Source organism: Chelonia mydas, chromosome 16 (genome assembly GCF_015237465.2).
Source record: "Chelonia mydas isolate rCheMyd1 chromosome 16, rCheMyd1.pri.v2, whole genome shotgun sequence".
Lineage (NCBI taxonomy): Eukaryota > Metazoa > Chordata > Testudines > Cheloniidae > Chelonia > Chelonia mydas.
The window spans coordinates 206982-228731 of record NC_057857.1 but is presented as its reverse complement, the minus strand read 5'-3'; the positions used below and the strand labels follow the sequence as shown (position 1 = coordinate 228731).

General features: G+C 52.5%; 1 protein-coding gene across 16 annotated transcripts in view; it reads right to left on the bottom strand.

Moving 5' to 3' along the window:
• WDR31 (WD repeat domain 31) overlaps nt 1-21750 on the bottom strand; it is a 46336-nt gene continuing 24586 nt past the window's right edge. For 6 of the 16 annotated variants that reach the window (XM_043530614.1, XM_043530607.1, XM_043530610.1 and 3 more), the window contains 7 exons: nt 21374-21518; nt 21187-21287; nt 15948-16015; nt 14508-14649; nt 13182-13344; nt 9500-9809; nt 8903-9038 (listed from right to left, as the gene is read on the bottom strand). In XM_043530614.1, the coding sequence (XP_043386549.1) occupies nt 9505-9809; nt 13182-13344; nt 14508-14649; nt 15948-16015; nt 21187-21287; nt 21374-21461 (867 nt within the window). In that variant the 5' untranslated portion in view covers nt 21462-21518 and the 3' untranslated portion in view covers nt 8903-9038; nt 9500-9504. Of the gene's footprint in view, nt 2060-7269; nt 9039-9499; nt 9810-11078; nt 11313-13181; nt 13345-14507; nt 14650-15947; nt 16016-21186; nt 21288-21373; nt 21519-21750 lie in introns of those variants that run through there. The other 10 variants (XM_043530611.1, XM_007067672.4, XM_043530616.1 and 7 more) reach the window with 8 other exon arrangements.

Sequence of the window (21750 nt, the reverse complement as noted above, 5' to 3'; positions counted from 1 at the left end):
TGTGCACTTTGATTTTTATTGGCTTCTGTGCGGTAACATTCAGTGCAGTGATGGAACAAACAAGGAATCTATAAAACTTCTTCCCTTTGTATTTGCTATGTAAAAAGTGCCAGAAGATCCGCTAAGTAGGTTACAGTAACACACATCCCGCCTTTCAGGTGAGACTAACAGGTAACACAGGGGGTGCCACGCTCCCTGCTACAGTAACATTTATTAGCCTAATAAGAATTGCCACCAGCACAGACACTTAAACTTTACTTTAAAATAATGTAGAAAAAGACAGACAAAGTGCAGCACAGTAGTTCCTCGTCCTTGACAAACCAGTGTTAGCGCAGACTGTGGTAGCATGTCTGAAAGGGTATGAAGAGGCCATTTCCATTTTGTGCCTCTTCTACAAAAGTGACACACCAGTGAGGAGGTGTCTCTTGCACCGGAGTCAAAAACACATGATCATTCAGAGCATGTGGGTGGAGGTCAGGCAAACACATCCCTGGAGGAAAGATACACTCCCGCGCTCTGTGAGAGGCTCACAGAGAGCATAATTCAATGAAGGGGGACATGCCAAAACTAAGGATACAATAAAACTGAGCTCAAGAGGCACCGAGCACCAGCAGCTCGTCTAATGTCAGTGTCACATTCAGGATCGGGATCATAAGAACACATTGTCTGATCCTGCCAGCTCCTGGTCTATAGCCAGCTCACTCAAAGTGCACATCTTTGCTGGATGCTGGTGCAGGAAGAGCTAAAGCAATGGGAAAGGGCTGAAATTCAGCAAAACAACATTGTGGTCTAATGCATGAAGGAGACAGGGAGCTCAGTGAGCTAAAACATAGGGTGGGGTGTGTGTGAGGGGGAAATGAGCCATGGCAAAGGAAGGAGTTAGTGCCCAGCACAATGCTGTTGCCAAGGCCTCACATACAGTGGTGTAGGAACACTTAGAATAGTGGGGGTGCTGAAAGCTAGCCCCCTTACCCCTGTCTGCTCCTGAGCTGGCAGCCCAGACCTCGGGTTCCTAGTTCCCATGCCTATGCTCACACAGTAGGAGTCAGAGGAAGCTGGAGAGAAAAAGGGTGGGGGTGCCAAGAAAGGGGGATTATGGAACGAGGAGCAGCAACATGGTGGGTGAAAAGGCAAGGGGCAGACTAAGGAGAGGGATTATATCGGGGCAGTTCTCTGGCCTGTGCTATGCAGATCAGACCAGATGATTAGATGGTCCATTCTGGCCTTGGAATCTCTCTAGTTCTGCACGTTGGACGATGGAAAGGAGACCCCTTTCTAGAGCTCAGAGAACAAGGAAAGAGAAAGAAAGGCAGGGCTAAAGGGGCAGTGAGAATAACAGGGTCAGAGGCAGGATGGGAATCTTTTGCCTCAGTGGGTGGGCTAGAGGTCAGATGCAGAGATTTCCCACAAGGTGGGCTAATGGCAGAGGAAACCAGGGTCACATTAGAAAAGGGGATCAAGAATTCAGATGGTTTGAAGACTGATGAAAAGGGAGCACTCTCAGGGTAGGTGGGACTAACCGTCAGCACAGCAACCCCATCTGCATGGCCTACATTCTGGGGATGAGTTGGATGGATGGGGATAAGCAAAGCCAAACTCCAAATACAGGTGGCATTGTGGTGACTTGATTATTAAACCCTAGAAGTGGCTGAGAAATGGAGAAGGCAGAAATAGCCAGCACAGTACCGCAAAGTGCAGCTCTGTCACTGCAGGACAAACCTTGGGCAAGGCGCACTGTCTCTGCACCTTTGCTTCCCCTCTGGCCATGCTAACTACACTCCCCTTCCTCAGCAAAGTGCCCCGAGCAGCACAGCTGGACACACTCAGGGTTAGTACTTGTGTATATAGCCCCTTCATCCAGAGATCACAGCACTCCATCATCCCCACTCTGCAGCCAAGGAAGTGGAGGACAAGGAGATGCAGTGACTTGTTCAAGGCCATTCAGTGAGTCAGTGACAGCAGGGAACAGACAACTCACTCATCCAGGGCCCAGCTCGGCAAGGTGCTGAGAAACCTCAACAGTCCCTTGCAAGAGGTACTTCTTCCTCACAAGATGGCTCTAAAGCACAGGAGATTAAGAAAGGGAGTGAGATGATGCAGCAGCTCCACCTTAACTAGTCACGTTAGAGAACAAGGAACAACTCTTCTGGGACAGGAACACAAGAACAGTCCTACTGGCTCAGACCAATGATCCATCCAGCCCAATATCCTGTCTTCCGACACTGGCCAATGCCAGGTGCTTCAGAGGGAATGAACAGAACAGGGCAATTATCGAGTGATCCATCCCCTGTCATCCAGTCCCAGCATCTGGCAGGGGCTTAGGAAACCCAGAGCATAGGGTTGCATCCCTGACCATCCTGGCTAATAATGAAAATGGAGGCTAATGGAGACCAGGTGCAAATTTAGGGGATATTTATTTACACAGTAATGAATGTAAAGGGCCAGTAAGAGCAACAGTTATTACAATTTGCCTTTTTAAATGGCCAAATGCTTGTCTAACCTAGACCATAGCCCACAAAGAGCAGAGAAGGGAGGGAAAGGCGGTATTCATCTGAGCTGACAGTGCTTTCCAAGTCAGGTACTCAGCCTTGCCTTCACTACAGACAGATAGAACCTGGACTTGGGTTTGCTGATGAACGAGGAGTATTTGGCAGGGCCAGCTTTAGCACTGACATAGGAAGGCAAATCCCATTGCCATCAATACAGGTGTGCCCACTGGGCCAGTACAGTCAGACTTGGTGGTCATCTAAGATGATTTCATATTTATTCAGTCTCATCTCAGCAAGAATTTTTAATGAATCTGTAAACTCAGGGGTTGTACCGTATGATTGGAGAATTGCTAACATAGTTCCTATTTTTAAGAAAGGGGAAAAAAAGTGATCCGGGTAACTACAGGCCTGTTAGTTTGAAATCCGTAGTATGCAAGGTCTTGGAAAAAATTTTGAAGGAGAAAGTAATTAAGGACATTGAGGTCAATGGTAAATGGGACAAAATACAACATGGTTTTACAAAAGGTAGATCGTGCCAAACCAACCTGATCTCCTTCTTTGAGAAAGTAACAAATTATTTAGACAAAGGAAACGCAGTGGATCTAATTTACCCCGATTTCAGTAAGGCGTTTGACACTGTGCCACATGGGGAATTATTAGTTAAATTGGAAACGATGGGGATCAATATGAACATTGAAAGGTGGATAAGGAACTGGTTAAAGGGGAGACTACAGCGGGTCATACTGAAAGGTGAACTGTCAGGCTGGAGGGAGGTTACCAGTGGAGTTCCTCAGGGATCGGTTTTGGGACCAATCTTATTTACTCTTTTTATTACTGACCTTGACACAAAAAGTGGGAATGTGATAATAAAGTTTGCGGATGATACAAAGCTGGGAGGTATTGCCAATTTAGAGAGAGACCGGGATATCATACAGGAAGATCTGGATGACCTTGTAAACTGGAGTAATAGTAATAGGATGAAATTTAATAGTGAGAAGTGTAAGGTCATGCATTTCGGGATTAATAACAAGAATTTCAGTTATAAGCTGGGGACGCATCAATTAGAAGTAATGGAGGAGGAAAAGGACCTTGGAGTATTGGTTGATCACAGGATGACTATGAGCCGCCAATGTGATATGGCCATGAGAAAAGCTAATGCGGTCTTGGGATGCATTAGGTGAGATATTTCCAGTTGAGATAAGGAGGTTTTAGTATCGTTATACAAGGCACTGGTGAGACCTCACCTGGAATACTGTGTGCAGTTCTGGTCTCCCATGTTTAAGAAGGATGAATTCAAACTGGAACAGGTACAGAGAAGGGCTACTAGGATGATCCGAGGAATGGAAAACCTGTTTTGTGAAAGGAGACTCAAGGAGCTTGGCTTGTTTAGCCTAACCAAAAGATGAGGGGAGATATGATTGCTCTCTATAAATATATCAGAGGGATAAATACCAGAGAGGGAGAGGAATTATTTAAGCTCAGTACCAATGTGGACACAAGAACAAATGGATATAAACTGGTCATCGGGAAGTTTAGACTTGAAATTAGACGAAGGTTTCTAACCATCAGAGGAGTGAAATTTTGGAATAGCCTTCCAAGGGAAGCAGTGGGGGCAAAAGACCTATCTGGCTTTATGATTAAACTCAATAAGTTTAGGGAGGAGATGATATGATGGGATAACATGATTTTGGCAATTAATTAATCTTTAAATATTAATGGTAAATAGGCCCAATGGCCTGTGATGGGATATTAGATGGGGTAGGATCTGAGTTACTACAGAGAATTCTTTCCTGGGTATCTGGCTGGTGAATCTTGCCCATATGCTCAGGGTTCAGCTGATCGCCATATTTGGGGTTGGGAATTTTCCTCCAGGGCAGATTGGCAGAGGCCCTGGAGGTTTTTCACCTTCCTCTGTAGCATGGGGCACGGGTCACTTGCTGGAGGATTCTCTGCTCCTTGAAGTCTTTAAACCATGATCTGAGGACTTCAGTAGCTCAGACATAGGTGAGAGGTTTATCGCAGGAGTGGGTGGGTGAGATTCTGTGGCCTGCGTTGTGCAGGAGGTCAGACTAGATGATCATAATGGTCCCTTCTGACCTTAATATCTATGAATCTATGAATCTCTGCTTTTGCTAAACTCCACCACATGCAGACAGCCACTGCCGCATATCTTGGCCTAACTTGCAGACAAACATGTCACTCTCCAAAGGTAGGTCTCAAGTGTGACCTTTCTACACTGGTGCAACTTGGAGTCTCCTGCCTCACTGTGCATCCCTTCCAAACACTCCTCTCCTCAGCTCACATGGCAACTCACAGGACAGGGTTTGGTTATCAGGGATCACCAGCTGGGAGGGAGGGTTTCTGTTACTTCCATGCTGCATCAATGTCAGCTTAACGATACATTGGTAGAGTCCTTAGTATAAAACTTTAAACCCTGGATGGTCAGTTTCCAGCCCCAGCAACCATGACAGGGCTTGAAATGGGCCATGTGTCCCGTGCACTGTCTGGCCCCAGTGAGGGGCACAGTTTGACATAAATCAGAGATGCGTTTTAAAAGACCCTTTGATGTGCTGTAAGTGAAAAGCTGCCAAATTGCTACAGAAAGTGCTGTACACTGATATTAATCCAAATCCCTACAAGAGAAAAGGGGAAAGGACAGATCACTGAGGACAGACATGAAACAACATTACACAACAAGACTATATTACACACCCCAGCAGCCATTTTAACTGGTGGGCATTCAGATAATTTTAAAAAAATTAGTTGGCTCAAGTATAATTGTGCGAAAAAAGTGCCCAGAATCCAAGCCAGTGCTACAAGAACTGCCCCACCACACAGTCTCAGCAGTCTAGGCAGAGGGGACCCAGGTGATGGGCTCTGCAGCGGGCATCGCCCCTAGACCTGGCACAAGCACCACATTAGATCACATCTGGGTGTCACTGTTAGGTTGCCCAACACTCTCCATTGGCAGAGGTTCTTGTGACCTTCCTTTGAGCAGCTCTCACACCTCAGCCTCTGACAGGTTTTGTCTTGGAGCTTGAGATGTGCCTTTTGCTGGCTGCACGTAACTCTGATCAGGTCTGGCCCAGTTAGAAGGGGCTGACAATCACCATTTCCCAGCTGTGTTTTCACAGAGCACAGCTCACCTTGGCAGCATGCCCTGCAGATCCTAAAGGACCACACATGCACCCTGCCCCAGGGCCTTATTGCAACACCCCACAGAAAGCTGGGTCTCTGGGCAAGACATGGACACAGTGAATCCAGGAGACATGGAGCAGTTTAGCCTTTAGCCCCTGGGGTATCAGTTCCCAGTGTGGACCTATGTAAGAGTTATTAGCCATAGTCACATACGTAGCAGGCAGCTCTGTCAGGCAAGAACTGTGAGGGAACAGCAGCAGCAAGGACACAGCTTGCTGTGAACTGGGAGGGTTTCACCTAATGCCATGATGGAGAACCCCTCCCCCCCCACCCACAGTTCACATGTGCTGAGGGGATCTCCCAGGCCACCCAAGAACCCCAAAGAGGCAAGTCCTTGGGGACCAATAAGGCAGCAACTCAAAATGCCATTAAGTAAATCAGTTGGGAATATTCCAGGTATTTTAGGGATTACAGTGCAGATTAGCACCACCTGTTTAATCTAGTTCTACTCTGCAGCGTAGAGCAGCCAGACGGTCAGGAGCCCATAGCCCCAGGGTCCCCTCCCTCCCAAAGACTCTGTCTCTGGAAATGTAGATCTACAGAACCTCGCCTCTGGCCAAGGAGTGTACAGCCACATTCAGGAAGCAGCGGGAAAGACGGCACCAGCCCAGGGCCAGCTGCCTGCCAGGCCGGACCAGCAACGCAACTCAGAGGACCCTAAGGTAGTGCCAATTAGCCTACCAGCCAATGGCCTGTCCAAGGGAGAATACCCTGGCCAGGGATCCCCTGGCCACACCCCTACGCCACAAACAGGGCGGGGCACAGCTGCCAAGTTTTGTGCAGCTCCACGTGTGAAATTTCTCACCAGTGAGAATCACCAATCTCTCCCTTCCGAGCAGTGGGAAGAACATGAGGGGAGGGAGAAGGGCTGAGGCAATGCAGGGGGTGTCCAAGGGCAGACTACAGGAGAGGTAATGGGCTCGTTTGTGCAGAGAAGGACAAGTGAGCCTTAGGCAGCCTGGAGGGCTGTTAGGGGTGGGGCTCTCCATCCTTCTCCTCATTACCCTCCATCTTCCATTCCTCCAGCTTCCCCTCATCCCACCACAGGCAGGCTGGGTGTCAGCCCGGGGAGCAGAAAAGAGACTCCCTGCCTTTAGTGCTGGTGTCTGGCACCACAGCTGCTCCAGGGCGGTAAATGCAGGAAGAGTATTGCTGAGTCCCTGCAGCCCTGCTGGAAGCCTGAGACTCCATCAGGGCTGCAGGCAGGCATAAGGCAGAGGGAAAATGCACGAGCGTCAGACCCAGTGCGTGACACTGGACAGCACAGTGAAGGGGTGACATAGCAGTTTCTATCTCAGCTCTGTGCCACTGCAGCATCCCCACTGCACGGGGGTGACCCTTCCACGGGCCAGCACCCTTTGACAGCATGGCACAAATCATCCATATCATGTGATCTGGGCCGTAGCTCCTACTGCCAGGTAATCAAGCACCAATCAAGGATATTAATCAACACAGACGGCATTTTCCAGGCTGCCAGCCAAAGACTGGCAAGCCCCTGCAAACCCCACAGGGGAGCCCGATCTGTACGTACATGGAACTCTCTCAGTAGCCTTTCCTGGTGGAGAAGCACCCTGTATTATACTAAGCATCCTCTTCAGCCTCTGACAAAGAGGAGAGGAAAGATCTCTTGCCTACTTCTGCTCTCATTCATGGCCTCTCAGTCAGCAGTAACCCCACAGCAGCCACTGGAGCTGGCATTGTGAGCTCCGAGCCGACTGGATCAGGAAAAGAAGCCTCTGCCAGTGCTGGACAGACAACTTTCCCCAGAGCACCGTGAACTTCAGAGCCAAACACAGCCACGGAAAGGAAGGCATCTGAGAGCTGGTTACTGACTCACTGGACCACTTTCTGCACTGAAAAGCTGGCTATCACCCTAGGCACCACACCAGGGCAAAAAGGGGCAGGCTGAGACCAGGCAAACTTGTTAAAAACACCCACCATCCCATCTGCAGAATCAGCTTTACCTGGAAGTTAAAACTCTCCCTAACCCCTCTTCTGGGGCTCTCCCTGTGCCACATCTCCCTGAATTCTTCAGCCATGGCATCCGCTCAACAGGCTGGCAATGTGCCAAGAACATGTCATTATTTCTGCCATCCCATTAGTCTTCTTTATCAGCTTGCTTCTCCCTTGGATTGGGGAGAAATAGCTACCTTCACAGCTGCTGCCAAAGCTTTTGGTGACAAGATAGGAGCATGAATTCTCTACCCCGTCCAGCAGGGTGCATGTACACCAGCCCTGGTGGTGGAACAAGCATTCACTTTGGGGCACAGCGTTCGGCTCCATTAAACAGCACCCTGAACCTGAGCAATGAGAACGTGGCTGACCTTCTCTAGCCTGACACCTTAGCACGTTCATTCAGTTAGCCAGTCACTGGTATGTTCCAAAACAAGCCATTCACTCCACACGCTGACATCTGAAAGGTGGTTTTCAGAACTGTAGCAAGTTTGCTGCTTCAGTACTTGGCTTCTACCCTGAGATAACAGAACGGTCCCTTTGTTCCTCAGTCTGCTACTGTACACAGCATCAGTAACCCAGGCTTCTCAGTGAACCAGACTCTCCCCTGGTGGCGTGACCTCGGGGGTAACAAATGGGGACGCCATCATAACATTGATAAGGGAAGAGGGACAACGATCCATGGTTTTTCCTTACCTCTGCTGACAAGCATCCAAGCCTTCCTTGATAGGCTCTTTGTAACAAGAAAAGCCACGAAACCTGCAGCATAGCAAGGAATAGATGCTTGCACGACAGAATGGAGGCTACCCCACCGTGGTCAGCAGGATGTTCCCAGAAACACACTTCCCTGTAAGCCGGCAGCCTGTTTCAGTAGAGTCTCTTCTTGTGTCTTTCTTTCTCATCTAACCAAGTGTTAGACCTATAACTTGTTCGCTTGTGATTTTGTGCATCAAATGTGCAAGGCTCATTTCAAGTTAAAATTTGGCCTAAATGCATCTAGGACTTGGCTTTAAAAATGGATGCAGCTAGTTTCCATAATCTCAGAAACTGGAACCTGATGACCCTCCTGGCTCTGCATTGTTGCTGCTTTGGGGCTAGGGATGTTACAGGTGCCTGGCCATTAAACCTAGTCAGCCGGGAAACGAATACCAGCGACTGAGAGCCTTCTTTACCAGAGAGGCGGTTCCCGCTTTGGATTTTGACCATGATGGTCTGGGGCAGAGAGGGTCACTATGAATCAGAATGTTGCCACCTCCTGGAGCTCCAGCCCTTTAATGCTGTTTATCCTGAGTAAGTGAATTCCCGAGTTGAAGCTGGCACAGAGAAGTGTGGAGCTGTCACAGACAGCCAGGGAAGCAAGGGGTCCGGATCCATCAAGGCACAAGGTGGCCAGGCAGGCTGTGGAGAGAGCAGGGAAGCATCAGTCAGTCAGATGCATTTCGTTGTAATTCAGAAGTACATTTTCACCAGTGAGACAACAAACAACTGACCTACAGAAAACAGTGGCTTTTTAAAGGGGGGGTGCAGTTACAGGACCCTTCTACAGACACACAGGGATGACACTCAAAGGAAGCCATGGCCCAGCATATGAAATCTAGCCCCACTTTGTCTCCCAGGTCAGGCACTTCTCCCACCTGACATTACCGCCACAGCACCCTGCTGTAGGAGCCTTCTTAGGGCTCCTAGTGGCCATGGGCCCCTCTGCAAGCCAGGTGTTAGCAGCTGGCATTTCTAGGATTAAAAAAGGGACATGATCAAGGTTCCCTCTTGCCCCTCTCTCAACCCAAAGAAGTGAGAGCTTCTACTGCTCAACAGTCCCATGACAGATACATGAAAACTAGCACAAAACCAGGCCCCACCTGGGTCACACCATCCCTTTGCTCTTCCATTCCCCCCGCAGTGGCGGACGGGAACAGAGATTAAGGGGAGATGACATGGCAAGCAGGTGCAGTCTGTATCTGGAGTTTAGAGACAGCAGGTCACCCAGATTGTGAGCTGGGATTCCAGACTGTTGCAGGGCTTGTTTTGCAGGGGCTGCTCTCAGGATTAGCTCCTGCAGTGCCTCCGATTGGCTCTCTGAGTGCTGATCTGAAGCCCATTCAGGTGCCAACATAGCCTTAAGAAACTCCTGCAAGCCTGAGACAATGGAGGAGTCAGTCCTAATACGCACTGATACAGAAAAACACCTGATTGTGACAGTAACGGGGTTGGCACAGTTTGAAACACATTCTCAGGTACCCATTACACAAGGGGTTGTGAGAATCTGTACATCCTCTCGTAATAGCTGGTACGTTACAATAGCCCACGGAAGGATCTATGCTTGAGGATTATTTGTTTTGCTTAGGTGATATCATTTAGCAGATTTCCACCTCAGGATGTTGCCATCACACAGAACATGCTGTTCTCACAGTGATTCGTCTGCAGGGTCCTGTTTCACCAGCACATTAATTCCTTTGGCCTAATTGTTGCTGGATTTATTGTTCTCAGGCACGGGGGTGGGGTCACGTTCAGAAAGAAACCTCAGAACTTTAGAGCCTTACTGCTTTGCAGGAGGTGCCACCCGTAACACATTAGCCTCAGAGCAGAAAACACAGTCAGCCGTCATATTAATTCGGCATCTCCTGATGATTTTGATCACCACCAATGGACATTAAAACAAGCCTCTCTTCCAATGCCAATTAAATTATTCGTTACTGCACTTCTGGAGATAATCCTAATTAATGCCACACAAATTCCTCGCCCTGCCCCTGCTTATTTCTTTATTACATTTTTTTTGCAATGTACATTTGATCACCAAATTGGGGGTCGGGAAGGAATTTTCCCCAGGTCAGACTGACAGGAACCTGGGGTTTTTCACCCTCTTTGCAGCATAGGGTGCAGATCACTAGCAAGGATCATCTGGGTAATATCTCACTCATTTAATTCCCTGTCATTGCAGGGTCCTTGGGCATTGGCACAACTCGGTCACCCACCAGCTACCCTGGCTCTCTGCCTGTGGCACACAACAGTTCAGTCTCCTGAGGGCTGCACTACTTTGGTCTGATTCTGGTTGTGGGGACTGGTGTGCGGGGCTGTTTGAATGACTTAGACTTGAACTTATTTCCAACATGAAGGAGGTTTCAGCATAATATTTGCGTCTGTATCTGGAGACAGCCTAATGTCATGTGTCTTCTAGGGCATTTGTAGCAGCTCCTCCCATCCCAGTGGCACCAGCAGTGATTTTCACAGGGTATTTACGAAACAGGCAAACAGAATCAAATTCACTCAGTGTTGGTCTGTACAGCCCCTGGGTGCTTGGGGTCCTGGGCCATGACTGGGGTCCTAGGCACTATCGTAACACAAATTAATAATACACGATTTTGCACTCAGAGTCTTAGTTTACCTACTATTAAAACAAGTGCAGATATCAACTGCTGGTTAAGACTGAGGCTAACATACCAATAATGCCATTCAACACACTGCATCCATGCAGGAGGATTAAGGCAGTTTATCGTGGATCCAGCCTGAGCTCAGGTTCCTTCACTGCCAGGGCTGGCAGGCAGCACAGACACCTGCAGAGTGGCCTCTACAACCAGCAGACTGTGGGATGAGCATGGGTGTGTGCAGGAAGCTGAACTGTCTGTGGGCAGAGGGAGAGTCTATGCAAACTCCTGTTTACAGTAGATGCATTGCCTGCAAGTCAGACGGTGGAATGGGAAATATAAAAAAGGATCGCCAGTCTCTAGAGAGTCACTTCTGCAGTTTTGTTCACCTCTGCCCTCGCAGCATCAAGCTGAGAATGGGAAGATGGCATTTCTACAACACTCTGAGCTCTACATGTGGGTTACAAAAGGGCCGCATACCACAGGAATTTGTACGTAACTAAATTTCATACTGGTTTATGTACATAGAACTGCACCTAGATTAAAGCTAAAATTCCATCAAGAGGTTCTGGCAACACCACACCCCACATGATCAAAGATCCTGTGCTTTGCTAACATCACCAGAGCTGTAAATTCAGCTGTTTCCCAGAGCTCTCTTTCCTCTCTCTGTATTCTAAACTGGGTGGCAGATAAGCAACAACTAACCCAACCCTCCCAGTCTAATAGTGCTTAGGAGGTATTTGCTCTTTGTTCTCTGATCATTGTAAGACCTAGCCTCATCACACCCCCGGGGTGGGAGGGGCTGGGAAGCAAGTAGGATTAACCCCATAATGCCTGTAATTCCCAGTCACAGAAGTGAGTAGGAACATCAATCAAAGTGAGCGGGAATGTTTGGTCACCAGGCCCTGGCTCCAAAATGCAATTACAGCTTCTAGTCCAATTGGGACAACTCCTTGGCATTTCCTTTCATATGTTATCCTGTCCTCCCGGCTGCCGGACTGTCTCATCTGTAAAACTCTATTCTTTATCTTTCATTTTAATCAGGATGCGACTGAGTTCCGAGGCTACAAATCTGAGCACTCATTATTTTTGTGATATAGAAACTGAGTCCAAGCTGTTTATCACAGGCCACGAAATAGCCATTTCTGTCAGAACCCCATAGGCTGGATCTGGGTCAATGACCTACAGAATGAAGCAGAGGTCCCCAAACTGTGGGGTGCACCCCCCTATGGTGGCATGGAGGAACGTCTGGGGGGGCGTGGTGGGGCCCAGGCCAGCCCCCATGACGGGTGGGGAGGAAGCACCACCCAGCCCCTCCCTGCCCCCAGCTGCGTCCCCAGTCTCACGCCTGGCCCCGTCCCCAGCCTCGGCGCAGCTCTGCACCCAGCAGGAGCTCCACTCCCGGCCCCTGCCATCTCCCAGCCTGAGCTGCTGGCTGCGGCTCTGTTCCTGGCCCAGGACCAGCTGCCAGCCACCACTGCAGCCTGACTGCAGTTCCACTCCCGCCCCTGGCCATGGCCCTGGCCCTGTTCCCGGCATGGGTGCCGGCTTAGGCTAGAGGGTGCTCGACCCTCCCCTGCCCCGCCCCGACTCCACCCTTGTCCCGCCCCTTCCCCACCCCCGTTCCAACCCCTTTCCCAAATCCCTGCCCCAACCCAGCCTCTTCCCCGCCTCCTCCCCTGATTTCACCCCCCCGTTCCTGCTCTTCCTCCCTCCCTCCCAGAGCTTGTTTCACCACGAAACAGGCAAGTGCTGGGGGGAGGAGAGGTACACTCAGGGGAGGAGGCGGAGGTGAGGTGAGCTGGGGCAGGGAGCTTGGCTGCTGGTGGGTGCAGAGCACCCACCAATTTTTCTCCGTGGGTACTCCAGCCCCGGAGCACCCACAGAGTCGGTGCCTATGGCTCCCAACACCAGACTCATCCCCAGTTGAGGCCCCAGCCTCGATCCCCTTAACCCTGTCTGTGTCCCCCCCACCCACCTGGAGCCACATCCCCACTCCTGGCCCCGGGAAGGAGGGGTGTGGACATGGGTAAGGGGGGGCGCGACCCTCCAAAGTTTGGGGACTGCTGGGATAAAGGCTCAGTAGCCCATCATCAACCATCTGAGAGAGGAATAAAGAGGGATGTTTTAACACCCCATCAATACGCGGTTCCTCCTAAGTCACATTTTGAGGCCGTACCTCCGTTGTCTTGGTTCCAGACCTTCACCATGCAGTCATGTGATGAAGTGGCAATGACTGGGGTCAGACCTTGACCCTTGGGAAGGAAGACACAGGATGTAGTGGTTTGGAAATGCCCCTTGTACTCACGCACTTGGCTTCTTGTCTGCCTTAGGTCCCACAGCTGCAAGGGAACAGACACAAAGAGCTCAACCCGAAGGCCACTTCACCAATTTGTTACTATTCCTTCACCACGCTTGGCTGCTTTACAAAGAAAAACCAATCATTACATCTCCCAGGAACCTCCTTGCTGTCCTCACTCAGCACCTGTCACCACACTGATACGGCCACGTATCTCGAGCCTGAGACAAACATACCCACGGAGGTTTACACGAGCGTCCCAGCTTGGTGCTTCGTTCCCCTCATCTCCCCATTGCATTGCTAGCAGACAGCCTGTTGCCAGTCTTAACTCCTTCACACACCTGTTCTGGGTTTGCTCTCCAGCCTTTGTCTTCCACTCCTCCCCGCAGCGGATATGGGATGGTGTATGCCACATTCCCAGAGCTGCAGGGGTACCGCCTTGCAATCAGCAAGACAGTTGTGGGACCCAGCCCCATGCCAAGTTTATTTTTAAATGCAGAGTCAAACTCTAGACTGACCGAACACAATAGGAATTTTGCTACTGGCTTTGGGAGGGATCAGCTCCCCTCAAAGAGTCAAAACCCAGTGGGATGATTTCTCATTAGTACGCATTTCAAGAGGTTACATTCTCTCACTACATTCTACGCGTCCAGCTTGAGCAGACAGGTAATTCTCTCTCTAATAAGTGCTCGTCACTTCTCTCTTTCCTGGCATCTCTTACAGCCACATGTCTCAGTTAAAGCCATCATTTAGGCCTGCAATCACTTCCACACGCAGAGTCCCACACACAGAGTCCTGGGGATACACATGTGCAGAGTTACGCGTGGACTGAAGAGGTGGCAGGATCAGGCCTTAGACTGTAAACTCCCCGGGGCAGGGAGCTTGCCTGTGTGTTTTCTGTAAAGCTTGTCCCATGTGGAGCTGAAATCCCAGCGCTGTGATGAAGGCAGAGCATTCGTTATTACAAAAGAAAGCTTTTTAAAAGCCTTAAAGAGACGCACGATGCAGGGAGCAAGCCCCAACGGATAATACCAAGGCTAAAGCCAGTCCAGCGTGCAGGCTGCACTTCCTGGCAGGATTGCTCTCAGAGCACCGAGGCGAACCCACTGAGCCCCGCTGCCCGTGAGACAGGCTACTGTCTAGAGGTAACAATTTCAGGAGAGGACTAGAACAAGCCGCAATTTGCTGCCCAGCTGGCAAACTCACTGTGGCTTCGCAGCCCTCCCCACCAAAGCCATTGCTGCTGCTGATGCAGTACCGGCCGTCCTGGCTTACATCGCAGTAGGTCTGAATATACTGCTTTACCGGGAACGTATGGGCCACCTGCAGCTCCCGGCTGTCCCAGATCCTGGAAAGGAGGAAAAAAGAACAAGTGAGGGAGAGTTAATACAGTGATTGGAACTCCTAGCAACATCTGGCCAGTTACTGGGGCAGAATCTTCAGAAGAGAATGCAAACTGGCTATTTTGATGCATGCTCATGACAATATGCACAACCCAATCTCTTCACTCCTCCAGCCTGGGCCTCTCCTCCTCTATTTCAAGCGTTACCGAGCTCCATGACTCATCCCCGTGTTCTGGCCCAGACCTGCCAATTCTCTAGTTCTTTGTGGTGCTCCACGTGTGTGAACTGGAGCTCTCCTTCCCTCTACCCAAGCCAGAGTCATTCCTCCCTTGAGATCTAGCCTGCGAGCTCTATGAGCCTAGCACAACGGGTCAGGTCTGGGTTGGGGCCTTGAGGAGACGCTACTGCAGTACTCATGTTAAACAACAATGCTTCGCCCTTCAGCCCACAACATGTTTTCAGCCCCATTCCCTTTGCCCCATCCATCTCCCACCCTGTAGCTCGGCTACATGGGGATTTTGCATCTTGGCCACTTTGAAATGCTGTTTTTTTTTCTTTGCTGGTGGCCCCCTCTGCCTGGGAGAGGGCTGGGCAGCCCTGGACATTGCTCCTCTTATAGCTCGTCACCGTCCTGCTCTGCTGCGTATCATGCACGCTGTCTGCAAACTCACTGTTTTCTCCAGCAACGGTAACAATATTGATCAGCGATGATAAAGCCATGCCAAATACTAACATAGCTTCCAGCCAGTGGCAAGCGGTACTGCTCACAGCACTGGTGCCCTGATCGTGCGCTACCCCGCTGTAGATGATGCTCTCCACGAAATGCGAGGTTAGCACAAGGTTTGCTTCTAGCAACAGAGCTTGGGAGACAACTTCACTAGCCTACAAAGCCACTCCCTGCTGTGGTTTGTGCTGCAGACGCCAAACAATAACCTCCTTATTGCCCCGTTCAAGCAGTAATGAAGTTCTCTGTTGATGTGTCTACTTCCTCAACAGGGTTAGAAACACCTGGCCTGCCAAAAGATGGGATGAGGAATGACAGCTGCCACTGCCACCCACCCAGTGAAAGAGAAAGGCGCCCAACAGCCATACTGCACTGGTCTGGGGATGCCCAGGCACTCATCCTGGACCCAAGTGAGCAACTATGCAGTCCAAGGCCATTAGCAGCCCCCATCCCACCAACAGGTCTAATCACTAGCACTGTCCATGGGATGGTTTTACAAAGCTCTGGGACCCCTCACCCACATTCTCCTGACTACACCAAGTCCCACCTCTGCAGTTGGTCCCCACCACTAGGCTTTACCTGATAGTTTTATCCTCTGACGTCTGGATGACAAACGGCTCTGCAGGAACCCAGCACAGGTGTGTTACCTGCCGAAGGGAAAGTAGTACCAGAAACCTGTCCACCTAACACAGCCCAGACTGACCCCTGCCCACACATACACTGCTCTTGTGGCCCAGCCATCCTCTGTCCCAAGCAGCCATCACTGGAGCCAGGAGGGCTGGGTGGAGCTACCTCTGGATCCCATCAATGCTGCTCCCTTAGTAGCCAGTGTGTGATTTGAGGTGCAACAAGGGAGGAGAGGGGACTTGGTCAGTAGGGTACCATGGAGGCCACGGGCTTTGTAGGATTAAACACAAAATCCCAACGGGACATTTCTATGGGTAATTGACATGTCCCTGGTCCCATTAGATGGGCTACAAAATAGAGAAGTCAGAAACTCTCCTGTCTCAGGACAAAAGACCACCTTTAAGGAAGTCAGAAAGAAGCTTCCTCATGGTCAGGTTACACCACATTGTCCTCTCCAGGGATTCCTGCCCCTTCCTCTCAAGTAGCTGGCGCTGCACGCTGTCGACGACAAGAGGCGGGACTAGCTGGACCTTGAGTCTGACCCAGTCTGGTGACTTCTGTGCTGTGGAGTTGTAAGCAGGAATTCAGGGTTCTAGTCCTGACTCATTTCAACTCTCTGCCTTTGGGCAAGGCTCCTGGAGCCTGATTTTGAGGTGGGCTAAGGCATGGCCCTAACCCTTCAGTGCCCCAGCCTGCCCAGTGGAACACAGGGATAGGCAGTACCGGGTTTACCACGGCACCGAGCCCAGAGTCAGAAGGGGCCCCAGCCAGCCCAATCCCCCGGCTGGCTGAGATGGCCAGGAAAGCTGCCCCCACCCCTGTTCCTCCCCCACCCCGCCTCTTCCCACCCTTGCTCCGCCCCAGCCCCACCCCCACTCCGCCCCTTGCCCCCCCATGGCCCCTCCCCTGAGCTACATCCCAGGGGACTGCAGCAGGGGTCGTGCCCGCCCTGCACTCACCGGGCAGCGGGAAGTGGAGTGACTCGGCCCCAGCCCACTCTGCTCCACCGGCGAGTGCTGGGGGCGGTTCCCGCCTCGCCCAAAGTCTGGGAGCCGGGGGAGCAGAGCGGAGCGGGCGGGGGCCAGGTCACTCCACTTCCACCTCCCTGTGAGTGCGGGGTCGGGCCTGCCCTGCAATCACCAGGCGGCAGGAAGTGGAGTGACCTGGCCCCAGCCCGCTCCGCCAGTGAGTGCTGGGGGGAGGTTCCCCCCTGCCCCCAAGCCTGGGGAGGAGATGGAGCAGTGGGGAAGGGGCATGGGATGGGGACAAGAAGGGGATGAGGGAAGTGAGGCCAGGGGGGAAGCTGGAGCCCAGCATGCGGCATCCCCTTGGTACAAGCTGGGGCTCCCCTGTTAATTAGGCCCATCGAACCCTCACCCTGACAAGCCCCACCTCCCCTGCATCTGTACCACATCAATGGGCCCCCCCAGACACCCTCCCCACTGAGCCCCTACCACCTGCACCTGGACCTCCACCAAAATGAACCCCACCTCCTCTGCACCTCGACGCCCCCGCTGACCCCAAACACCTTCATCTGGATCCCCTGCAGAGTCCCATTGCCCCGGTACCCGGAACCCCCCAATGAGCTTCTGTGCATCCAGATCTCCCACTGAGCCGCCCGCAACCTGACTGCCCCACAGAGAACTCTCTGACCCCCACCTGGATACCCCCACACTAAGTCCCTCTGCACTTGGATCCTGCTGCCAGGCTGAGCCTGCTCACCCACACCTGGCGCGCCTGGCACAGGGGGCAGGGTGTTTCTGGGGCAAGCCTGGCCCTTGCACTGTGTCAGGTTCAGGTGCAGCCTCACTGCTGAGTCCCTGTTCCGGGGTGGGATGGGGTGAGGCTGCAGGGTAAACTCCCACCTCCATTTAACCAGTGGCCTGTGCTTCCCACTGCCATGTTGGAGCCTCCACATTTATTTATTGATAAATAAAATTTGCAAAATTTTAAAATACTGTGCACAGAATTTTTGATTTTTTGGTGCAGAATTCCCTCAGGAATATGGGGTGCTGTGCAGCTGGGATGGTGGGACTGTGAGGAAGGTGGTGGGCAGTGGGGAGGTCTACGGGTGGGGGGAACTGGGTGAGCAGTGTGGTGTGCAGGGTGCTGTGCAGTTGTGGTGGGAGACCAGCGGGGGAGGTCTCTGGGAGGGGTGAGGGCTGTGCATAGAGATCTGTGGTGGAGGTCTGTGGGCAAGGGGGTGCTGGACATAAGGGTGGGGTACTGGGCAGGGGGGAGGTGTGGTGCGGGCCCGCCCCCAAGGGGAAGGGGCATACTGGCAGCACAGGGCTGGGCCCATAAAAAGTTAATCCGGCCCTGGGGATAGGACATACCCTGCCTCACACGAGGAGCCGTGAGCCTTAACTCGCATGCCAGGCAAAGGCAGACAAGGGAGCTCCATGTGCAACAGGTTATCACCGGGGTCGGCAACCTATGGCACGCATGCCAAGGATGGCAGGAGAGCCGATTTTTAATGGCACGCTGCTGCCTGCCGGGTCCCAGCCGCCGGCCCCACTCAGTGCCCGCTGCCAAACCCAGGCGGGACCCCGGCAGGCAGCAGCGTGCCGTTAAAAATCCTGCCCGCCCTGGCCCGGTCTTCTCCGCCCCTCCCCGTCGGGGCAGGATGAAGAAGCTTGGTCCTGCCGGCTGCTGCTGCGGGGCAGGCAAGCTCCCCCCCGCCCCCGCCTCTTCCGCCCCCCTCTTCCCGCCCCTCCTCCTCTCCCTCCCTGCCGCCCATCAGCTGATGGCCCTTGTGGTTAGGGGAAAAAGCAGAGCTGCAGCAGGCTTGCTTGCTGCTCCAGGGAGGAGGCGGAGAAGAGGTGGGGAAGGGGCCTGGGGGGTGGAATCAGGGCACATCCTCTCCAGCCCCCTGCTGTGAGCCGCTCTGGGCAGGGGGCTGGGACCACCCGCATGACCCTAGCCCACACCCCCAGCCCTCTGCCCTGACCCCTACACTTCCACACACACCCCCAGCTCCCTGCCCTGACCACTACACCCCCCACACACACCCCAGCCCTCTGCCCTGACCCCTACACCCCCCACACACCCCAGCCCTCTGCCCTGACCCCTACACTTCCACACACACCCCCAGCCCCCTGCCTTGACCACTACACCCCCCCACACAGACCCCTACACCCCCCACACACCCCAGCCCTCTGCCCTGACCCCTGCACCCCCCCATGACCCCAGCCCTGACTCCAGCACCCCCCCACACATGCCCCCAGCCCTCTGCCCTGACTCCTGCACCCTCCTCACTCACCCCCAGCCCCCCCACACCCCATGCCCTGACTCTTGCACCCCCCACATTCCCACCCTCACCCTGAGCACCAAACGGGAGCTCCTGCACTCCCCCTGCCCACATTCCCACCTGCACCCCTCACACCAAATGGGAGCTGCCCAGGTAAGCGCTCCACACCCAAACCTCCTGCCCCAACCCTGAGCCCCCTCCCTCATTCTAGCTCCTGGCCAGAACCTGCACCCCAACCCCCAGCCTTCTCCTTCACTCCCAGCCCTGTGCTCAGTGCACTCCACCCTCAGCTCAGTGCAGAGAGAGAGGAAGAGAATGGGCTAGAACCAGGGAGAAGGTATGTACCCACTCTACGTGGGCAGGGCCGGGATCCCAGACCGGCAGCGGGCTGAGCGGGGCTGGCAGCCGGGACCCTGTCTGGCAGGAGCCGGCGGATGGAACCCCAAACCGGCAGCGAGCTGAGTGGCAATGGGCTGAGCCGCTCAGCGCACTGCCGGCCTGGGGTCCCAGCTGCCGGCCCCTTGCCAGCCGGGGTCCCGGCCGCAGGCCCCGCTCAGCCCACTGCCGGCCTAGGTGAACGGAACCCCAGGTTGGCAGTGGGCTGAGCGGGCCGGCGGCGTAAGGTCAGCGTTTTAATTTAATTTTAAATGAAGTTTCTTAAACATTTTGAAAACCTTGCTTACTTTACATATGACAATAATATAGAGACTTATAGCGAGAGACTTTCTAATATGTTAAAATGCATTACTGGCACGCAAAACCTTAAATTAAAGTGAATAAATGAAGACTCGGCACACCACTTCTGAAAGGTGACCGACCCCTGGGTTATCACAATCACTGCTTCGTACAGTGATCACACTGGCATGAGAGCAAATCAGTGTTGCACTATCCCAGCTCTCAGACACTATAGCAGGGTCTTAAAGGACTGGTAAGAAATGAGTGGAAGTGACAGAATAGCACGTGTGCTGCAAGTAGATGCCACCGGTGCAGGAACTGAAGTGCGGAGATGACGGAATGGAAGCTGAAGCCCGCTTTACCTCACACCCTCCTGCTGGGGTCTCTTCCTGCTCTTGGGATGCGTGCAGGATTACGCTAAAATGCTGTTGTGTTCTTGCTCCTCCCGTTTTGCCTTGTCCACTGAGCGCTCTGGGGCAGGGACCTCACTTCTGACAAGTCCAAGGTGCCCAAGACACATTCAATTTCCTCAGCATGGAAGTCACTGCTGAGTGTGACCCATGCTCCCCCAGGCAGTTGCACCCATTCACTCCAGGCTGCCTCTGATCCAATGGCCTGAGCTCTAGGCTTAGGACTTTTGCCGGGATTCCTGGGTGATCAAGCAGGGACCTGGTGTGAAAGGCTTCTTCTAGAATTCACCTTAGTCATTCTGGAAAGCTAGGGCCCATGTCCTGGAGCTTTGGGTTACACCTGCACCACTGGGTTTCCCCAGGGGAATATTAGGCTGGCAGAAGTGGCCAGACAAAGTCCTGGGAAGCAAATGATGCAGTACACCCGGGATAGACACCTCCCAGGTACCAGCCACATGCTCTGCAGTTTTTGCATTATCTGGAGGGGCAGAGAATGCGCCCACTCACCACTGGCCTCCTTGCAAAGACTGCTTTCAAATACGCTGATCAGTGCAAACTCGGCATCTGGTGAGGTGGACCCACCACTACCAGTCACCAGGGCCCCTGAAGTGCCATCCATTGGGAACAGCTTTCAGAGACTACTGCCCTGGCCTGCCTGAGCTCAGAGCATTAATGAAACATGCAACTGGAGTTTGTGTGGGGGGCAAGGCCTGCTCTCACCACACACACAAGGAAACCGCTGCATTGCTGCTAGGGCAGCACCAAAAATAGCTTCCCCTTTGCATAGATTCACATGCACACGAGCCAGTGGGTAGGGAGCTGCCATTCTAGGGCAAACAGGGACATCTGCTCTTACCAGATTCCTGGAGATGGCAGCTCTGCACAGACACTCCCCGGTCTCTATGTCCCACTTGCACATGGTGTTGTCCCTTGAACCTGTGCACAGCTGTAAAGAGTCTACAACCACAATGACTTTATGTAAGAGAGGGCAGAGAAACCAGCATTACTGCAACTGCCAGCAGTAGGAGACAGCTGGGCCTCACCTGGGCTTACTGCCAGTCCAGTTACAACCAAGTCATGTCCTGGGAAGTGCTGGCTTGGCCCTGAGTTCCTGTGTAGCTCCCACATCATGACTGTCTTGTCACGGGAGGCGCTGAAAAAACTGTTGGATTCAAAGACACAGGCCACCTGCACAGAACAGAATGAGAGATACAAGATCCATTTGCCAGCTCAACCCAACGGCAAGGCAAGAAAAGCCTAGCAAGTCTGCAATCGTTTCAGAGCTCAGAGCTGCAGCCATGTGGCCCAGGAAACACACAGCTCCAAAAGGGGGATATTTTGATTTACAAATTCCATTTTGTACTCACATGAAGACGACTCCAGGCCGTGCAATTCAGGGCGATTACTGCATCTCAGTGAA